This window comes from Parasteatoda tepidariorum, chromosome 9, assembly GCF_982258835.1.
Source record: "Parasteatoda tepidariorum strain Cologne lab strain chromosome 9, Ptep-v5.0, whole genome shotgun sequence".
NCBI classification, from domain to species: Eukaryota; Metazoa; Arthropoda; class Arachnida; order Araneae; family Theridiidae; genus Parasteatoda; species Parasteatoda tepidariorum.
In genome coordinates, this window is record NC_141763.1 from 95,531,625 (window position 1) to 95,553,571 (window position 21,947).

Genomic DNA, 21,947 nt, shown 5'->3' on the forward strand with positions numbered 1-21,947 from the left:
TCTTTGTTTTTACCGTGTTCAAGTTATTCCCTATTCAGTGGATTAATAAAATCTTTTAACTCTTAAATGCAGGAAAATTTTCTAAAAAATATTACGTAAAACATATCAACGTCATCAAAGGGGCAAAATATCCCGAAATTAAAACTTTTCTCAATAAATATTAACATTGATTTGTTAATAACTTTTAGAAAATTTTCTGTAGAACGTGTGTGCTAACGTGTATGGAATGTAAAACTACTCTAATTAAGAAATAATAATTGATGAGCGTCTTCAATACTGCGCATTAAATACCTATTTCTGAACGTTATCAGAAATAAATGCTTCGAACATTTTCAGAAAAAAATATTAAAATAATATATATATGAATATTCCTGAGTATTCTTTTCATTAAAAATTCACCGAGACAAATAAATTAGCTCTTAAGAATTTTCTGCTTGTCACCTTGATATCAATATTATTCTACTCTTGTCTATTTTTTACTCCTAGTTTCCCCCCCCCCCTCTTCTTCTTAGGAAACTGTTCTGAGTTATAAAGTAGAAATCTTTCACGCATTTACATTTCATACAAAAAAAAATAAATAAATAAATAAAATACGATTAGTCTTGTGAAGTCGTCTAAAAAGCTTTGAATCCTTTGATTTAAACAGTTATTGGAATTAAATTGTTCTAAGAAATCGTTATATTATATTATATTACTTTTAACGTTTAGAAAGAGTAAAAATAAATGGGAGATGTTATGCATTTATTTATTTAAACTTTTGCTTTTCTTTTTTCACGTTACAACACAAAAGCATTTTAAGCAAACGACATTTAAAAAGTAAAAAAAAAGGGGGAAAAGAACAACATTTTGGGGTCTAGATTTGCCAGACACTTGGCGACAAGCTAGCTGGCTGCTGCAGATATTCAAATGCGCATGCGTGTCTCAATGGTGTTGCTGGGAATGCATCTGAATAATCTTTGATTCACAAAACCACAGACATTCTATTGCTACCTGCTGAGTCGGAAGTATCTTTCCGTGTTCTTGCTTTCTTCATATCCTCATCTGATTACTAACTTATCTCGATTCCTTTGCATAAAGTGATCTAAGTAAGTCATATTCTTTTGTAATGATATATTCTTAATTTTTTTATTTGTGCCAGTGATCGTTTGAAATTCATCATTATTAAGTATACGTGCTCTATGTAATTTAGAAGACATTTTATCATTCTTAGAATAAAAAAATTGTGATATTTAGTGTCAAAATTAAATTGACTGACTTAATATTAAAATTAATATTTTTAAGTATTTGTTATTATTTCAGTATAACGAGATAGAAGAAAATTTTTTTCAAAGTGGTTTTCTTTATTGTAGGTTTTTAACTTGTCTTCGGATTTATTTTTTGCTTTATAACTATGGTTTTTTGGAAATATGTTTTGTATTCGCTATTTGAATTTTGAACACTTCTGTTGTCGTTTTATATATTGATATTGCCTGCTGTGAATATTTCATATTATATATTAGACAATTTTAAGATTGAAGTGAAAAACTAAAGATTGACATTTTTTAAAAGCTGTTTTAAAATTATACTTAATTTGATTGGAATGACTATTTGATTCTACATTCTCAGTTTTTAATTCACTTGTGAAGATGCATTTTAAATTTTTTTTTTGTTTCATTTTATTAATATATATATATATATATATATATATATATATATATATATATATGTATGTATATTTTTTTAATTAGGCCTCGTGACCTTTTTAAATTTTTCTGAAAAACCAGTGTAATAGTTTCTTCTGGTACCCTGAGTAATTTTATTCAAATATTTAGTAATTTTATTCAAATGTTTAGTAATTTTACCTTTAGTTTGCTATTATGTTTTTCTCTCCCTTCATTTGAATGTAAAATAAGAATTTATAAACTTTTGTGGAAAATATATAAATATTAAGATTGTGTGTGTTTCTAATTTATATTTTTATAATATGGTGTCTTGTAGAAAAATGATATATTTAAAAAAATGCTACGAAAATAATCAGTGTTTAAGGCGACGTATTTTAATTATTATAAAATATGTGGCGTAAGTATTGCTCAAGAATTGTAGAACAGAAAAAATGGGAGTATTCACATAACCAATAGGAAGTTGAATAAATTGATATTATTCGCCGGCATAATTTTTTGACGTAAGCTCATACACTATTCGCCATTTTGCAATTAGTGATTTACGATGTTTAAAATTTAAAATACTAGCATTAAAATTATTTGACTTGTAAAAAAAATCTCGTGTTCCTCTTTTCTTTCATGCTGTGCATATGTAACACTGTAGATATGCCCTGATGTATTTGATTGTATGATTTTTTTTAAAAGTAAGTTAAAATATTAAGTAACGCATTTTTGTAATATAATTTCCAATTTTTTTTCCTAAATTAGTAATTAAAATTTTTGTAATTAAATTTCCTGACTGCAACATTCCTTCATTTTTATTTTCTTTATTAACTCTTTTATTTTAAATTTATAATTTTAGGCTTATTTTAGAAAGATCTTAATTCTCAGATCGGGTTTCTCTAACAGAAATGATATTTTATTTATGTATTAATTTATTTTTTAATCTGAGAGATAAAGCAGTGAGTTTCCGAATATCTTTTTTAGAAACTTTTCTAGGAGTTATTCTAGTTTTTCAGAAATTGCTAAACCTAATTATAATGTAATTAAGACCTTCCTAAATATAATTTGTAAAACCATTTGACTTAATATTAAACCAGTTTAGTTTTATTCATTATTAGAAGTATTCTGCAATATCTCGTGTTATGGAATGATCATGTCCGGTTTTCGTTTTTTTGTTCATCATAATCCGTTCTAAACGGGAAGTAGCAGAAACAGGTTTCCCACCATCTTAATTTAATAGAACAATCTTTTCTTTACTCCGCTCCACATATTTTAATGACGATTATTTTCATTGCAGCTACGTAAACGTTTCTAGGAAAGAATTGAAATATTCAAATAATTTAAAGTTTTCAAAATTCAATCATAAATTTTTTATTATGTTACTTTATACTTTACTATACCACTTTTTTATTTTATATTACTTCCAGTCTGTTTTGGTAAAAGGTTAATAAAAATGGGTTTGGTAACTGTAGTAATGAGAGAAAGGCGACATTACAGTGGAATCCGTACCGTAGTAGTGCTAGCAAATTTTTTTAGCGGAATGCAAATCTCCCAAGTGTGAAATAAAAAAATAGAGAAAAGGAAAAAAGCGCAACAATTATGAAATTTTAAAGTTATTATAGTTTTATTTAAGTTTCCTCTTTTTATTATCGAACGGCTTACTGCTTAAAGCAGTGAACTATCATTGTAAAGGACTGGGGCTCGATTCCCAGTGGTAGCTTGAAGTCCACCCAGCTTCAGATCAATGGGTAACAGCTTGTATGGTCAGTAAAGCCACAAATATGCCGTTTATCACTAAATTGTGGAACCTTAATTTCCATGAGGTTCCGCAGTGGATTGATCGTAAATACACGGTTCCCAGTAGAACACCGAAGTCAAGCATCATTGGTTGCCATCAGTAAGCGTGTGGGTGACCACTATGATCAGCCTGCCGTAGGGACCGAGGGTGCGCGGAATCGGCCTTCGTTAAACCTGTTCTACCTTAAAGTACTAGACTGCACATGCAGGTTGTCGGGCTACCAAGCAGGGGAGCCATCCCCTCTACAGAGGATCAAAACTGCGATTTCATGTCTTTGGATCATCCTCAGGGATGTTTCCCAGACAGTCTCAAATAGACCATTGTGCAGCTCTAGTGCGACGTAAATAAAGTACCTATCTATACCTATTTTAACTTCCGTGACCCCGCTGGCCCACAATGGTCTGTTGCAGGGACTGCTTTATTTAATTCTCTGATATTTGTAGACTGTTTCCAGTTGCGAAAAAAAAGCACTTCTAAATATTCTTATTTACAAATTCAAGTTTAATTCTCTCAAAAACTAATAGAAGCTTGCAGATTGAAGGATTTATGAATTAATGAACAATAAAACTAATATTTTGAACTGCTTGAAAAATATAAAATTTTTCACTGAAATGTTATTTATTTTATCAAATATTTCTCGATACAATTATTAGTAAATAAAATATTATGATCACTGTTATAAAATCGAAATATAGGGTTATATTAAAGCTGATTTCGTAAATGTGCTAATTGTTTTCGTCAGACACAATTGAGCTCTAACTTAGTACATTTGTAAAACAATTAGATACTATTGTGTGTATTACTTGACGATTTATTTGCATTAAGAATTTATTTTATAAAAACTTGTTCTTTTTTCCTTTAGTTAAAAAAATTATTCCAAGGTGAAACTTAACATTCTTTATAGTGCCGGAACGGCGGACCAGTTCATTGCACCCCCGATTTTAATAACGTAATAAATAAAATGCGTAAAATATCTCAATTTGGCAGGCCAATCGTTCTGTTGTTACCTTAAATTAAGGAACATATTTGAGGAATTTTCATTGTTATTTTTGATAGGTTTATAAACCTATGTTAATCTGCTAAAAGAAAATCTTTAGTTTTGAATTCATTAAATAGTGCGAGTAAATATTTCCCATTGCTATGATGATCGTTCATTTTTATCTGGTTTTTTAGTTATAATGTTAAATTCTGTGTGCAGATTATTTTAAAACGTGTTTATTAAGATTCTGTTGAATTTTTTATTTTTAAAGTAATTTTTTTTATTTTGGCGTTGAATTCACATTCAAATCTGATTTTACCTGTTAACCACAAAATATAGCCGTTGTATTATATGAGGAAAAATAGCAATTGATAGTTTTAAGAACTTCAATGGATCTTTTCTCAAAAATTTAATGCATTTTAATTAGTAATTTCTGTACATCTTTTGCCTGTTTTTTGATTTTACTTTTGTTTTCAGTGATTTTCTTTTATCAGCATTTTTTCTTTGGTTATCAGTGATTTTTCTTTTGTTATCAGTGATCTTTCTTTTATTGTTATCAGTAATTATTTGGAGATTATGGGTGCTTAGGACCAGGACTAAGGGATATGGATAATGCTGATGAATTTTTCCACTGCACAGTGAGCCACAAGGAAATTATAATAATAAAATAAATAAATAAATAAAACGGATTGCCCCGAATAACTTTTGATCGTATGATCCGATCTTCATGTTCTAGAACTCATTCTTAATGGTTTAAGGGGGTGACCCCTAATATGCTCATTAATTACAGCTGACGATATTTTAAGTTACAAAATCAGCTACAAAAAAGCGTACTTTCTCTAAAGAAACATACCTTTTTTCCCGACGGATTCGGATTTCTGACTCTTTAAATTTAGGGGGTAGCCGTAATCTGAGAAATATGGTCCCTTTAGTTTGATCTGGAGAGCCACCCAAAGTTAGGACCCTTTAATGTGAATTTCACTTTTTGCTTATTTCGTCGCATCTCGAGAACTTCTTAAGTGAATTGAAAAATTTTTGCACACAATTATAAAATTCGTTTATTCAAAGACATTTCCATACGAAAAATTTTTTTTAATAAATATTTATTGTTATTATTATTTTTTTTAAAAATTTTATTATAATAGTCAAAGAAATTTTGAATTGTATGGTATAAAATTTTTTTACGTCATTTTAAAATATGCAATTTTGCATGGCGAAATATAAAATTTGAGTAAAGTTGGTTGTATAGTTCTCGAGAAATCGAATTTTAAAGAATTCGAATGTTTAAAATTCGATTTCTCTGGAACTATTTAACCGATTTCGTTCAAGTTTCGTATTTTGCCTTGTAAAATTACATACTTTAAAATGACCTTAAAAAGTTGTATACTTTAATATTCAAAAATTTTCGTCTATATAATAATGAAAAATAATAAATATTTAAAATTTTTTTTTCCACATGGACGTTTATTTGGATAAACAAATTTTATAACTGTGTGCAAAATTTTTCAATTCGCTTAAAAAGTTCTCGAGATATGACGAAATACGCAAAAAGTAAAATTAACATTAAGGGATCCAAACTTTGGATCACTCTCCTGACTAAACTATAGGGATCACATTTCCCAAATTGCAGCTACACACTATATTTTGGGAATCCGTTGAAAAAAGGGTATGTTTATTCAGAGAAGGTATATTTTTTGTGTCTCATTCAGTAACTTAGCATATTGATTGCATGAACTAATTAGCATATTTAAAGTAACCCACTCAAATCTTTAAGAATGAGTTCTAGAACGTGAAGATCCGATCATTAGATGAAAAGTTATTCGAATTTTTTTTTTTTTTTTTTTAAGTACTACGTTACGTAAGAACAAATTTATCAAAAATCCAAAAACAGTTGAATAAAATGCTGCTTTTCAAGTTGATTCGATTTAAATTTGTTAAAAAAATCTATCAAAATTCTAAAATAGCGAATTTTATCTAATTGGGTTAGATTTTGTGTTTTACATGTTTCGAAAGATTCTGTTAAATAGACTGAAAATCCAGCTTAAGTTTATTTGAAAAAAATTAAAGATAATTATGTTTCCTTCTTTTAGATTTTCCTGTTTTTTTTTCTTCCTCCGACTTAGTTTGGAGCTTCGTTTGATCAGATTTTTTCCGTTGTTACTCTACTCTTTATATCCTCATTCATTTCAGTAGCCTCAAAATTCGTCATTTGTATATTATAATAAATAATTGATTATCGAAATATGGCGACATACTGTAACTGACGACGCAAATATTGCCTACTGGTTATGCGTTAAGGTTTAGACATTATTATTTGTTAAAAAAAATTCATTTTATTACAAAATGTCTATATATATTTTAACGAAGTGTTTGTATTTTCTTTAAAAAGTAATGCAAACTGCTTTTTTCAAATTTTAAAATGGAATTGGGAACCACGTATAAAGGCAGCGTTTACGGGACAAAGCAAATTAATTAATGTTCCCGTTTAAACATTTTTGAAATATTTTACGTTTGCATATAACTACCATAGCTTTTCTGTTTTTAACATTAAAACTAAAAACCTATAATTTCCTTCCTGCCTTCAGTCATGAATTTTACCATCCTGAACCTGCGAGTCCTCTTATTACCAATAAGCGAATAAGAACAGAAAAGTTTGGGGAAGAAAAAAAGTGTACTCGTGCTGCCATCTTGTGAGCTTTATCATCATGAAGTATCGATAGGGAAATACTTATATTATAATCGAAAAGACAAATCTGGAATCTGCTCCTTCATCTTGCGTCATCTTTTACCTTCATCCGATGCGGTTCTCTTGTTCTCCTAATAACGAGGCATTCATTTTAATTTTACTGTGATAATTTACTTTATAACCTTCCATTTAATCACTAAGCCGTAATAAACTTTATTTGCTAATAGTGTGAGAAAATATTAGCTCTGAAAATAAGATTATAAATAATTGGTAAGTTCGTCTATACATACTCTTGAGTAAATGGAGATTTTATAGTGCCATTTTTAGTCAAATGTTTATAACGTATTTAAATCTTATTTGCTTGAGTATTAAAACAAAATAAAATTAGCTGTCAATTTTATGTGCGTTAGACTTTTTGTGATGCAAACCAGGATTTAAATCGCTAATTTTCTTCATTCAATCATTTATTTAAGTATGAAAAATGAATTAAGACTTGCTCTGCTGAGACTAATTTAGAATAATTTTTTTCCTGATCTAAATAATTTTTCATTTGATGTTATCTAAGTGTTCAGAAAATTACACAAGACTTTGTATTTATTTAAAAGCATAAATATTTTGAAAAATATTCTAGAAAATTCTTCGAAGTGTTTTTATTTTATTATCTGAGCAAAGATTCATTCTTTATAAATCGTCAGACATTTTTGGAAGGAAAAAAAAGATTATAAAAGTGTATGTATGAGAAATAATATAGCTTCTTGATAAAATATGTATTTAAATTTTAAAGAATTTCTTTTACAGATTTTTTTTTCCAGTTAAATAAGTAGAAATCAAATTTTTCTTTGTTGAGGAATTGCAGAAAATTATTTTCAAATTCAAAAAATTTTAGTATTTTTTTTTAAATTTGGGGTAGTAGGGTAAACAATTATTGACCTATGTTTGACTTTCATTTTTATAGCTGTGATTTTTTTCTTTTTTCTTTAAAATTATATGGCCTTAAACAATTTTTTTATAGAAATTTAATTTATTTTTTCCAAAAAAAATATTTTTAACTCTTATAATTTTTAATTCCAGTTTATAATATTTAATAATAATCAAAAATATTTAAGCAGTTTTAATTTTAAGATTTACTTATTTTTATTTGTTTTGCTTTAGAGGACCATGTTTTTCAAGAACATGGAGCTGGAGTTTTAGTTTAAAATCTATTTTAACATTATTTTATAGTATGTAAACAATCCTAATATTGCAATTTTTTATAATACATAAATAGCCCCAACAAAATATTTAAGTTTAAAAAAAAAATACTGCTATATAAGTGTGCATTTCAGTTTAAGCTTCTTAACATTTTTGAAAAAATAGTTTTTATTTTTTGTTTTAGCTCTAATAATCTATAAACATTTGATGTCTGTAACTGTTGGAAAAAATGAAAATAAAAATAAATAAGTTATTTTCTTAAGTGAGATAATTATGTCTGATGAATAAAGTGTTAAATATTTTTCTTTTCTTTTCTAGGAGTGACGATCTCCCTCTTTACTTGCAATTTTAATACCTATTCTTGGATTGAAGACTAACTTACTCATGGAAGAATTTAATCTTTATCCCATTGTTCCATGTAACGGGAATATGCTTTCTGCAACCCAGGAATGGTCCAACGTGGTTGCCAGATACATAATGAATCAGCTTGATACTTAAATGTTGAAAAGAACTCTGTTTCCTTTAGCGGAGACTTTTGCCATTATTCATCAAAAAATAGAAAAAACTGTTTGTTTATTGCTGTACTCCATTGCAGAAAATTCCAGTGTTAGGTGTTGTTGTGAACTTCTCCTTTTTCTCCTCATTGTTCAGTACTCAGTGTTTTCATTCATAAAAAAGTATGACTGTCACATATTCTTTAAACGTGAGTAAAGCTCGACTTTGCGGCTTTGCAAAGTTGCTGGTGAGATGGCGAGGAAGCATCTACAAGCTGCTGTATCGTGAAATGGTGATCTTCTGTGGGCTGTATTATAGCCTCAGTTTACTATATCGTTATGTTTTTACTGAAAATCAGAGAACGTAAGTATATTATATCATTGCTGTAATTACAGTCTAACTTGTATCCATCTTTCCCACATCTTATGTTTATCTGTATGTTGCTTTAATGGTCTCACCAGAAATGGTAGTCTTTTAATGTTAATGATACCCCTTTAGATTGTTTTGAAAATTAACGAATTCCTGCGTCTATCATTCAGAAATTTTACTGACATTTTTTAAACAAAGTTTTTTTTTTTTTCATTTTGAGAAGAAAAAAGTAACTCCTAATACTTATGATTAAGAAAATAAGACTTTTTTTATAGTTTGGGTAAAATAGTGAGTCTGATCTTATAGTGTATTAGTTGATGAAAATGTTGGAACTTGAGGCTTTTAAGTTCAGAAACTGTTGCCAAAAGCCAAAAAAAGTGCAAGAGACGATGGAATGGAACCACAATTTAGACACCTTTTGTCGTTTTCTCGTATCGTTTTTCTCGTATGTCTTGTTCGTAAGGAATGATCCCACGAGGAACGATCGATTGAGGTTCTACTGTATAATATTTGATTATGTTCTATTCCATTTCTGGCTACCATAAAAACACTCTGACCACAATTAAGCATTACTGATATCAATAATAGTTTGGTAATTTTTTCAATGATCGCCAGTTACGGAATAGTTCTAATATTTACTTATTTGTTTAAATATTGAAAGGATGTATTAAAAGAAATTATTTTTTCATCCTGTTATTTTTATTGTATTGGTATCTAACTTAATTTTAGAAATAAAACTTAGTTTTAAAAATTACCTGATATATTTATTCTAGCTCTAAGTAAGTAATACATAAACTAGCAATTTATCTTTTTTTTTTCTTTTCTGGAACTGGTAATTAGGTGTAAAATTTTATGATCTTTTTACTGATTTCAGTCTTAAATTTAAAACTGAATGAGAGGGAACAAAATAAGATGTAGAAGAAAAATTTGGAACACTAGCTTTAACTAAGCACAGTGTGTGAATCAGGATCTGTTTTAATTTTATTTTGGAAATTGAGTAACTCAGAAAATAACTTAAATAAGCGAAAAGCTCAGAAAAATTAGGTTTTATTTAAGTCATTGCCCGTTTAAATTGATTCATATCCGTGATTGATATTTTCATATCCGTGAACTTTCCGTTCATGTCTGCTTTGAATCGTCACAATTGGAGTAAGATGAGAAAAAACTTTATGGATTGTTTGCTTTGTAGAGCATGTGTCTTAGAACTCCAGAAAGTGTGCATCATAGCATATCTCTCCTTTATAGTTTAACTGTCTGGGAGTGGTAAATCCTGCTTTCTAAAACAAACAGTTTGAGTCTTAAAAAAAAGAAGAAAAAAAAAGAAAATGAGAATATTTTTATCTTTATTTCTTACGCAATTAAGTTTTCACTTTATCAATTTATAGTTTCTAATTATGACCAGATTTTGTTGATAAATTTTCATGGAAAAAGTGCTTCTGACTTTAGTTTTTTAAATTTCAGCTTTGTTAGGTTGTTTCCAACACAATTTTTTATTTTTTTGAAAAACATGTAACTGAATAAAGCCACTCTCTTAGATTTTTATTTAATGTATTCGTTTGTCAATCAGTAGAAATTATGATTGTTTTTTATAGTGGTAGCTTGTAATAGAATTTTTTGTATGTGAAAGTTTTAACATTTTCTTTTATGTAAATACTTACTGAACTTTTTTTTCTCTTTTACAGTGTTTTTGAAAAACTGACCATATATTGTGAAGCATTTACAAATCTTATTCCACTTTCATTTGTCCTGGGTTTTTATGTATCAATAGTTGTTGGGAGGTGGTGGCAACAGTACATGGCCATTCCTTGGCCAGATAAGTATGTTACTTCTTTATATATCTTTTATATTTAAATTTTTAATTGTTTAACAGTGCTCTAAGGGTGCACAAGCTGTTGGCTCAAGTGTTAATTGTTGCTCTTGAATTCATTGACCGAAACTACAAAACTTGTAAAAGAAATTTTATAAATAATTTTAAGAATTGGAAAAAAAAAAACATTGAAATTCTAAAACGAAAATTGTACAATTCAAGATGCTAAAAGTTATAAAGTTTAAAGATCTGACTTTCTTTCTTTTTCTTTTTTTTATAGTTCTTTGACATGTACAATTAGTGTGAGGATTTATTTAAAAATTCAAGATGCAAGTTTTAAATATTTATAAAAAAGACTAATAAAATCAATTTCAATGTACAGGGCTGATTGTGCTCCGGAAAAAATCCGGATTTCCGGAAGTTTTGATAACAGTGATCCGGAAGTTTCCGGAGATCGAAGGTTCAGACATTTCAAAAAATCATTGATCACAGAAGTTTCCGAAAATCAAATTTTCAAAGGTGGAACTTAAAAACGCAGTTTATTTTATTTGTTTGTAAGGGCGAGCCGGAAAGATACTTTATAAGCTTATATTCATGATTAATATTAATTTTTTATCAGTAAATAGTTGTTATAATCATAAACTCAAGAAAGAAAGACATATTTGTAAATTTTAATTACTTCTCCAGATCATCATAGGTATATGTAAATGGTATATGTATGTGTAAAATTTTAAATATATTTTAAGTAAATTAAGAAATATTGAGGAAAAGGAAAAAAACCTCGTTTAAATTTTTTTCTGATTTTTCAATTAAAACTGTTTATTTATTTATTTTTTTTTTTTTAATCTTAAGAAATTTTCCGGAATTTTGACTTGGGCTCACAATCACCCCTGAATGTAATAAAATAAATTTTTTTTCATAAAAATGTAACTAATGAAATGTTTATATTTTTAAGAGTGTCTATGTTGATTGCATCGTATGTTCATGGCTCTGATGAAAGGGGCAAAGTCATTCGCAGAACTCTAGTGAGGTACTTGATTCTTCTGAGCGCCTTAACATTCCAGGCAGTTAGTACTTCTGTAAAGAAAAGATTTCCTACATTGGATCATGTAGAAGAAGCAGGTAATTGATACATGTGCTTCAAATGAATATTACAATTATTTAAAATTGAACTTATTGAAGTTTATCATAATTGCATATTTTTTTGTCTATTTTTGACCTATTAACACACTTTAAATATGAGGATCATGTTTGGAAACAAATTTTTCTCAATTGCTTATGACTTTTATCAACTGAGTGAACTGAAATATTTTATAAATAATCTTATTATCATTGTTGAACAGTGGACCCAATTTTGGGTTTACGACGACTAGTGTCCATCTCCATAGCCTTGTAATTTTGAACCCAATCCAGAAGACAATGGAATTCCTGGGTCGAGTATTGGGAGAAGTTTGCCTTCGTGGAGGACTTGTTGATGGAACTAGACTGCATTTGCATTGCATGGACAGGACGACCACAAGAACCTCCCACAGTTAGCCTGATAGCAAGGGAACTCTAATCCATGATCCATCTACCACTGAGGATATTTCACGTCAGCACTGTGGTCGGTGCAAGCCGGATGCGGAATTCGTATCGACTGTGATTCGAGAAGGATTTTATTACATTGGAAGGCGAACGCTCTATCCCCTGCGCCATCGTAGCTCAATTTTGAAATATTAAAAAAACTCGATGGAAAATTAGCTTTGCAACAAAGAAATGTTTAAAGCTCTTATGCAAAACTTAATTGGCCATAATTTCTAGCTCTTTCCTTTTAAAGGTTAAACACGAATTCAGTACTTTGTACAAATATATTTTTTGAAATTTATTTTTAACTTATTATTTATTTATTTTATTATATATTTTATTTTATTATTAGAAATTTAATTTATGTGATATAATCTTAAATATAGTATCTTTTTACTCTAATTAATTGTACATTATAAAATTAAAATATATGATATTAAATCTTATCTGGTTGTTAGTGGACATTTTGGAAAACGGGATTTTGAATCCAGCCGACCGAAAACTTTTTTTGTAGGAAATGGTGGATGTTAAATCCGTCAGGTTACAGACCCCCATGTTCCCATTACAAATTATAATTTCGGGGGGTACTGGATTGGAGATTGTTTTCTGGTTAAGATCAAAATTATGATTTTTGGATGAATGTGCGAATGAGTGTGCCTTATAAGCAGGTGTGAGATATGGATGTGGCTGAAGTCTAATTCTTGGCCATAAATGACACTATTGGAAAACAATGATACGCTTACTGGCCTATAACAACAACAAGATTGGAAATTTTAAGTACAGTAGGGAACCGATTATCCGGAACGATCGGGACCATCGCTATTCCGGATAACTGATTTTTCCGGTTTTCTGAATCACTACAAAAAGCCGTTTTTTTTATTGTTAAACCCAACTAAATAAAAAAAATTTATGGAAATAATCTTAAAAAGAAGAAAAAACGATGAAGTAATACACTAATGGTTATTTCCAAAGTGATGGTAAGGTAAACATCTTTCAAAAAAGAAAGAAAAATCCAAAAATCTTATGAGGAAAAAAAATATTTTTTAAAAAAATGGCGGGAAAATTTCTCAAATTTCGTTCCGGTTTTTTGGTTTTCCGGTTTTCTGATTTCCGGATAACGGGTTCTGTACTGTATTAGTAGGAGTTGAGCTCTCAGGATTGAAAATCAGGGTTCAAAGTCATAACTATTTAATTTAGTAATTTTTCATGCTATTTAAGAAATTTATTTGCTACTTAAATGCTTTTTTTAGAAAATTATGTACATTTTCTATGCAAATACAGTATACCTTCTCCGTTTGGTTGTTGTATGTAATGAAGGTTTGTTTTTTATTACATCATCTGAAAATGTTCTTTTATTTTTCTTCAGGTTTGATGACCAAAGAAGAAAGGAGAGTATACGATGATATTCACGTAACTCATGGAAAGTGGTGGGTTCCTGCTCAATGGTTTAGCTCACTTGCTGCCAGAGCTAGAAAAGAAGGCCGAATTAAAGATGACATCTTGCTCCAAGATCTTTTACAAGTACGATGCCCCCTTTTTTATTCAGACTTTAAAAATTTAAATTTTGCCGAGTGAGTTTTCTATTACTATGGATATTTTAAAATTTTAGTCACAAGAGTCTTTAAAGAAATTGTGAGGCTACTTATTTACTAATATTGTTACTTTTTTTTGAAATTTTAATTTAAATTTTGAATTGATTATTGCAGAGTTCTCCCCAGGAATAAAAAAAAAAAGCAGAGTGCTTCCTAACAGAAAAAGGCACTTATTTGAGTTTTGAAAGGGCACTCACTTACCACCATTAAAATTCATCAATGTGTAATAACTTAGTTAATAACTGAATTTGATCCTCTACAATTTTAAATTTCCCTCTTATATTATTTTAGGTGTGTTTTTAAAAAAGTAATTCTCACTATCAAGAAAGAAAATAATTTGTAGTTTTTTAAAAGACAATGCTAAATGCATGCTGAAAAACAATCACTGTGCCCAAAATTATTTTTCTTCCATAACTGTGCCAAAAAAAGTAAACTAAAGAAAAATAATTAATTTCTAAACAATTGAAGATTTTTTCTCTAACTTAAACTGAAAATTATGAAAAAATAAATATTTAAAGATGCATTTAAAAAAAATTATTTCAAAGTGATATTAAAATTTAAATCACTTAAAAAATTTATTAATATACTCCCTTTTGAAAAAATAGAAACTTTAAAAAATTTAACAAATTGAGAATAATCGTGACAAAATAAGAATTTGTAATAATCAGAACTAAACCTATAAACACAGATAATTTTATCTGTGTGTTATTATTATTTAAACAGTTAAGTATTTTTTTTAAATGGAATATGAATAGATAGTCAGTGTTTTTAAGGGATGGCGGCTTATCTTTACAAAAAAGGCGCTCTAAAAAAGGCACATCAAAGGGCTGGCTGTTTTTCTAAAAACTGGTTTAATATAATGGTTTATTCGGTCTCAAAAAGCAATTGTGCTATGTTTTATTTATTTATTTTTATTTTAAGAGTTTTCGTAAAAGTACAAATATTTTTTTATTTAGTTAAAAAATATTTATACTTTTACAAAATTTAAAGCAATTTTTCTTACATTTATTTATTCTGATTGTTCAGCTTTATAGAATTAAAAATGTGTAACTTAGGGAAAAAGAATAAATTTCCTTTTTGTATTTAAATGCCTGTCAGTACATTAACATTAAAATTTTTTTGAATACTTTGTTCTGAACAAATAGTTCTCAGCAGTGTAGAGCATTTCTACAGGTTGGATCACTTGCTTTTTTTTCTTTTGCATAAATATCTGTCACAATGCACAACTTGTTTATTAACTCGAGAAATTTTTGATTTTATTTATAATGTAATGTTATTTTTGTTAGGAGATGCATGTATTTCGTGGAAACTGTGGTATGCTTTTCTCCTATGATTGGATTAGCATTCCCCTTGTGTATACACAGGTAATTATGTTTATTCATTTTTTTAATAAGTGCGATAAATATGTTCTCTGGTGTGTCTACCACTACAATTATTAAATTCCAATTCACTAGTTAGCTCCACTCTATGCTGGGGTATGATAAGGGTTAACATTACATATTCCCCTCACTGGTGACCCGAACGTAATCTGACCATGTCTACCTTGTCAGAAACTCAACCTTTGATTTGAACATGCCTACTGTGATAGATGGTCCACATTTTATTTTATAACAGTCGTTGAACAGCAGACCCTATCTTTAGGTTTACGACTGCTAATGTTCAACTCCGTGTCCTTGTAATTTTGAACCCAAACCAGAAGACAAGGGAACTCCTAGATCAAGTGTTGGGATATATTTGCCTTTGTGGAGGATTTCTTGATGGAACTAATCCACATTAGTGTTACATGGAACGGAGAACCACGAAAACCTCCTGCGGTTAGCTTGACAGCAAAGGGACTCTAACCCATGAACTGTCTACCACTGAGGGTATTTTACGTCAGCAGTGTGGGCTGTACGAGTCAGGTACTTATCAAAGTTGACTTGCTACGTGTGATTGTGGCATTGTCTACCTCCTCGCTGCATTGCTACTCAGTCTCGATCACACAACGTTCGTCTTTGTACTCTCAACTGCTAATGGCAACACAGGAGCGACCGTGAATTTAATACTGCTCTCACAATCAGCACTGAAAGTCTGGTGATCTTAATATAGCTCTCTCAGCTTCTCACAAAACAACAATGAATTAATGTCTGTTTATCGAATTCTATTACAGATAACATTCAGATGGGGAAGTAAGTACTGAGGTGTGTCTACCACTACAATTATTCAATTCCAATTCACTAATGTGTAAAATACAGGGATGAGATTCTTCCGCGCATTCGCGGAATTCCGCTTTTTCTCAGATTTTTCCATTTTTTCCGCTAATTTCAGCTGAAATTTTTTTTTTGCTCAAGTTAAAATATTTTATGAGGAATTTAATTTTCCGCTGAGCGAAATTATTGAAGTCCTCATTCCTCCCTCTGAAGTTTCTCTAAAAATTTATTTCCTTGGAATAAAACTGGTTGACCTTTATACAAGGATGAGATTTTTTTCGCTTTTGTCTCTCGAATTTCAGCCTTTTTATCAAAAACTCAGATTCTCTAAAAGTTTGGTTTATTTTTATTCATTTATAAATATCCCGTTTTTTTTTTTTTTAAATTCAGTCGTTGAAGTCAAATTATTATATTTATTTACGATTTTCAAAGAAAAACAGAAAATTCAAACTACGTCCTTGCTGCTAATCCTTCCGCATGTTTACTTATATTAGCTATTTTCTCCGATTTCACGCACAGAAAATAATATTTTCCGTATTTTTTATCCGTCGGCGGGATAGCTCGTATTTTCGTAATTTAGACGTGCTGCTTCTTGTATTCTGGAGAGAAAGCAAACAAAAAAAGCGAAAAAAAAATAGAGGTGGATTTGTGGTGAAAATATTTATTTGCTCATTCAATTAATCTTGTAAATTTTTAATTATTGTGTAAACAAAAAACAATTCAAACAAGCCTTTTAGAAATCAGAGGTCCAGACTCTGCAAATATCACGATTTTTATTCACGCGATTTTAATATCAATCATCGATTTTCGTATTTACCTGATTTAAAAGTTGCGCATTGCAATTCTTATTTACGCTTTTTTAAATATCGTACATTACGACTCATATTTACGAGATTTAAGAATCTAATATCGTGTTTTGTATTTTTGAATTTTTAAAATCGCGATTTTATTATCAAACATCGATTTTCGTATTTACCTGATTTAAAAGTTGAACATTGCGATTCTTATTCAGGCCATTTAAATATTGTACATTGCGATTCTTATTTACGAGATTAAAAAACCAATATCGCGATTTGTATTTACGAGCTTTTAAAACCCTATGTAGCTACGCGAGCTTAAAATCCAATGTCGTGATTCGTTTTTGCGGTTGTAATATCGCACAATTTTAAAATTATGCATCTTGATCTAAAAAGTATGCATCATGATTTGTATTTTCGCATTTTTTAAGTTCGATGTAGAGTTTCATTTTCACGTGATTTAAAAGCCTCATATCGGGATTTATAATCACATAGATTACAAGTTTAAACAAAAATTTGACAAAAAAGTGTGATTTTTATATATATATATATATATATATATATTCTTGGATTTCCTCTTTTTTACTTTCTGACTACTCTCATCCCTGAAAATATGTTAACTTCACTCTATGTCGGGATCCCTTTTCATAGATGAAGGTTAACATTGCCAATAGCATTCTTCCCACAGTTTTTATGCTAAAAAAATGTATGCTTACTTCAATATTTTATTTTTGGGAATAAATATTTCATGATATACAGAAATTCTGAAAAGGAATCATAAAGTTGATGTTTGTATTATGTATCTAGCAATTTTAATTTTTATATTCATTAATTTCATAATTTTTTGCTGTTATAAAAAAGGTGGAATTAAATAAAGCACATTATTTTTGTTTTTTTAAAAAAAAACTCTTCTTTATTTGCTTTCTAAAGGGGTATTTAAATCTTAAGGTCTGTGTATTTTTTAAAGTTTTAATATTGAGGAGTTTTGTTCTTAAATATAATGTATGAAATAATCTGCAAAAAAGTGACCTGATTTTTAAGTAGGTTCAACGATTTGAAAGTTGCTATTTTTATTCATTGTTTATAATATTTCATGTATCAGAGTTAGAGTTGTAGTAGGAAAGTAAAATCTAATGCAAAATTTGTAATTCTTTTATGATCAAATGTTTTTAATTTTGTAATAGAACATTTGTAACCTTTTATATTGATAAAATGATCTAATTTGCTGTTGATCTAATTGCTTGAAAAAAAAAAGAAAGAACAACTATACCAACTGTAATAAAAAAAAATTTAATTGCATATTTGTTAAAAACAGAAAAAATACAGCTGCAGGCTAATATATATATGTATGAGGAATTTGAATATCTGTAGAAAAAAGGCTTCATCTTATTAGTTAATTCTCCAATTCTTGTTATTTTTGGATTGTGCCAAATTTTTATTTTAAATGAATGTTTTACACACATTTAAAATTTTTCCCCTTTGTTTTATCACATCCCTTTGAAATACTGTTTAATGTTATGTGTTCAATATAAAAGATTTTGCAAAATATTTTGATATTATTGATAATATATAAATATCTGTGGTGCTCTAATATTTCAAATGTTATATGAATTTGTTTTCTTTCTTAGGTTGTTACTTTAGCCATCTATACTTACTTTTTGGCCACTGTTATGGGCCGTCAATATTTAGATCCTGAAAAAGGGTATCCAGGACATGAAGTGGATTTATACATACCCATATTTACTCTCCTGCAGTTTTTCTTTTACATGGGTTGGCTTAAGGTATGTATGGAATGGTGTTGAAATTACTTTTTTTTCCTTCTTATATTGGTCTTTTTTTTAACACAGGAAAAATGTATTGGCCCCTCTTTTTTTGTTGCTCTCTAATTCGGAATATATGTCACTGAAAGTGTAGAGTATTTCTGACTATTTATAATTTGATCCAATTTAGGTGCTTATTCATTTGTTAGCCTTTTATAATCTTATATTGAGAATGACAGGAGGCATCAGAGGTATCTCATAACCCTATGTAGATTTGGGTATAAGGTACCTTTAGTACATAACGTTCTCTTTAGTATGTATAAAGTCTTCATTTAAAATAACCAGTGGTTGTAAAAACTACATTTTTGTGGTTTACTACAACTACTTTGTTACAAATGTAGTTAACGGCAACTATTTTTTTTAAATGTAGTGTCTGCAAACTAGTTTGGCATTGTAGTGACTACTTCATTACTTTAAGGAACCAAACTTTGCTGGAGAAATTATTTTACACCTGTAAAATTTACTCTGCTGAAGAAATTAATTGACACATTATGTTCAAAATGGATTTCAATGAAAAGTTAGCTTATATTAAACATTTAGTATTACAGTCGAACCCCGCTATAGTGAACCGTTTGCGGACTCAGTAATGTGTCCACTATAACTGATGGTTCACTATATCCAAATTTTTTGAAGAATATTTTTTGCATAAGACAGTTGAATGATTGAAAATTGACTTAGCAATTTTGCACAAGTTATTTAAAAAATTATTAACTAATTGACAGATAATAAAGCAAAAATTGATGGAAAAAATAATTACGTCGCTAAATATTAGTTTTATTTTCACTTTTTATGAAAAAAATTTGTGATTTTTGATCGAACACAATTTGATTTTAAATTGAGTTCATCAATTTTCTTATCTACAATGTGCAAAGAATGCAAGATTTTTACATTTTGAACAAGATTTCGAGCCATCTTGACAAAGCATCTGCTACGTTTTCTCTTTCAGCTCCACTCAGTTTTTTCGATGAAACCATGTTTTTGTCGTATGCCGCAAGAATTGCACTTCGATTTTTCCAAATGTTTGAAACTGTAGATTTTGACAAGGAAAATTCCTTACACAGTGTCAATTGATTGGTTCCATCATCAATACGCTTTACAATTTTAACTTTGTCTTCTATCGAAAACGCTTTTCTCTGTAGAGAATTTGCCATTTTCACTGCTTTTGAAATAAAAATCTTGTCTCAAATAGATATTGTAAGAATATGAAGAGAGCAGCTGTAGAATGAGTTAAATTGTTCTCCTTCTTGATTGTCAAGGGGTGATTTGTAAAGAATATGGTTTGAACAGATAAGAAAATTCCAAAAATTCAGCAGGTGGCCAAGTTAACTAGTTGTAGAGCAAGCTTGGGGAAAAGAGATAAAGCGAGGCTTGTCAGGGAGGGGGAGAGTAAGATAAATGATCTGTTTGACATTTATTACAGTATAGTTAAAAGTGATAAGCATAAAGGAGAGTAATATGACACATTTTATAGGAATGCATTCATTTTCAGTCCCAACACCTACAAGTTTAAAGATGGAGGACTGAAAAATATATTTAAAGAAATGAAATTTGAGTCCACTATAAGCGTTAAAAATAACATTATTTAAATAGGAATACGGACGGGACCGCTAAAAAAGTTCACTACATCCGAGTGTTCATTATCTGAGGTTCACTATAGCGGGGTTCGACTGTATTTAGAAATATTTATTCATATTTATAAGAGCAGTTTGTTATTCTAAAACATTTTTTCATTTAGTTTTCAACTTTTTATGCACTTCTTGACAGCGAATATTTAATTTAAGAGATGCTAGGAAATTATCAAATACTTGCATTTTTGTTAAGTGTTTAATGCTCTTTTATTTCCCCTAAGAAATTGAGTACATTGAAAATATCTTTCCTTCCTTTGAAATAACGTCAATGTTTTACAAGTGTACGTTCACCTGTGGAAGTGTGATCAAAGTGGTAAATTATCTATTATATGTATTGGCTGGCTTAAATATTTGTTATATGTGACTCTAAATATGCAATTCTTGTTAGCTCACAGTCACAGGGGCATTTAAAATTGCGTCCTTTGACAGACCGGCTAAGGTTTGCATCCCTCAAATTCAAAAGACTAGTTTTGCTAGTATCCTTTTCATATACTAAAGTAACGTTAAAAATAGTTGCCATAAAGCGCTTCAAACTGTTTTTATATTTTATTTTTTAAAATCTTATTACTCACTACAAAACTTTTTTAAAAGAGTGGCACACTACTTTACAAACTATGAAAAAAGTAGTGAATACAGTATTTTCACTAATTGTAGTGCGCTATTTCTGAGCATTTAAAATAGTATTTCAAACTCAACTATCTAAGAAACTAATGAAAAGCCAGTGTTCCATTAAATAAATTATTTGTCTTAGTCAAAGTGATTAAATACCATAGAATTTGGATGAAGTCTGTAACATGTATTTATTAAATTAATTATGATTGTATTTTGGATGTAAGACGTACATAGAATCTGGGGGCCTTTAGATTTTTTGGCTATGCAATGCTATATTCAGTTTTTCTAGTGTTGAAAAGTTTATGATGTAACCTCTAAATTGATCTGAATTTGTTAACTTGAGAATGTTTTGAGTACTAACTGTCTAGCAGTGTAGTAGTGTACGTCTACTTCTGTTATTAAACCATATAGGAAAATCCTAATTTCAATTTTCTACCTACTCTAGTAATCAGAAGTTTTTAAATTTTTTCAGGTTTTTCTTTTTTCTCTTCACTTTTTGCAATGTTTAGTTTTATTAAAAATTAACAAGAATCATGATGGTCATACTAGTTAAGAAATATTATTTTCCTTATATAATAATTAAGAAGGTAGATATGTTTTAAAATGTATGACTTTTGTCAGTAATTTTTTATTGAAATATCAAATTTTTTTTTCAGTAGAGAGCTTTTGTCCTAGAAAGACAAAAAGGCTTTGACAGACAGTAAAAACCCAGATGACCACAAATTAGGGAATTTTATTTGCCAAAATGAGAAATTCTGAGAATAAAAATAAAAGTTAA

At 29.1% G+C, this 21,947-nt stretch overlaps 1 protein-coding gene across 2 annotated transcripts in view; it reads left to right on the top strand.

Moving 5' to 3' along the window:
* Positions 1–864: 864 nt before the first annotated feature.
* The window catches only part of LOC107455216 (bestrophin-4), a 29,139-nt gene continuing 8,056 nt past the window's right edge, over positions 865–21,947 (top strand). The window contains exons 1-7 of one of the 2 annotated variants that reach the window (XM_043050077.3): positions 865–1,085; positions 8,616–9,155; positions 10,844–10,978; positions 11,924–12,090; positions 13,898–14,052; positions 15,410–15,487; positions 18,738–18,890. In XM_043050077.3, the coding sequence (XP_042906011.1) occupies positions 8,977–9,155; positions 10,844–10,978; positions 11,924–12,090; positions 13,898–14,052; positions 15,410–15,487; positions 18,738–18,890 (867 nt within the window). In that variant the 5' untranslated portion in view covers positions 865–1,085; positions 8,616–8,976. Of the gene's footprint in view, positions 1,086–7,175; positions 7,377–8,615; positions 9,156–10,843; positions 10,979–11,923; positions 12,091–13,897; positions 14,053–15,409; positions 15,488–18,737; positions 18,891–21,947 lie in introns of those variants that run through there. The other variant, XM_043050078.3, reaches the window with a different exon arrangement.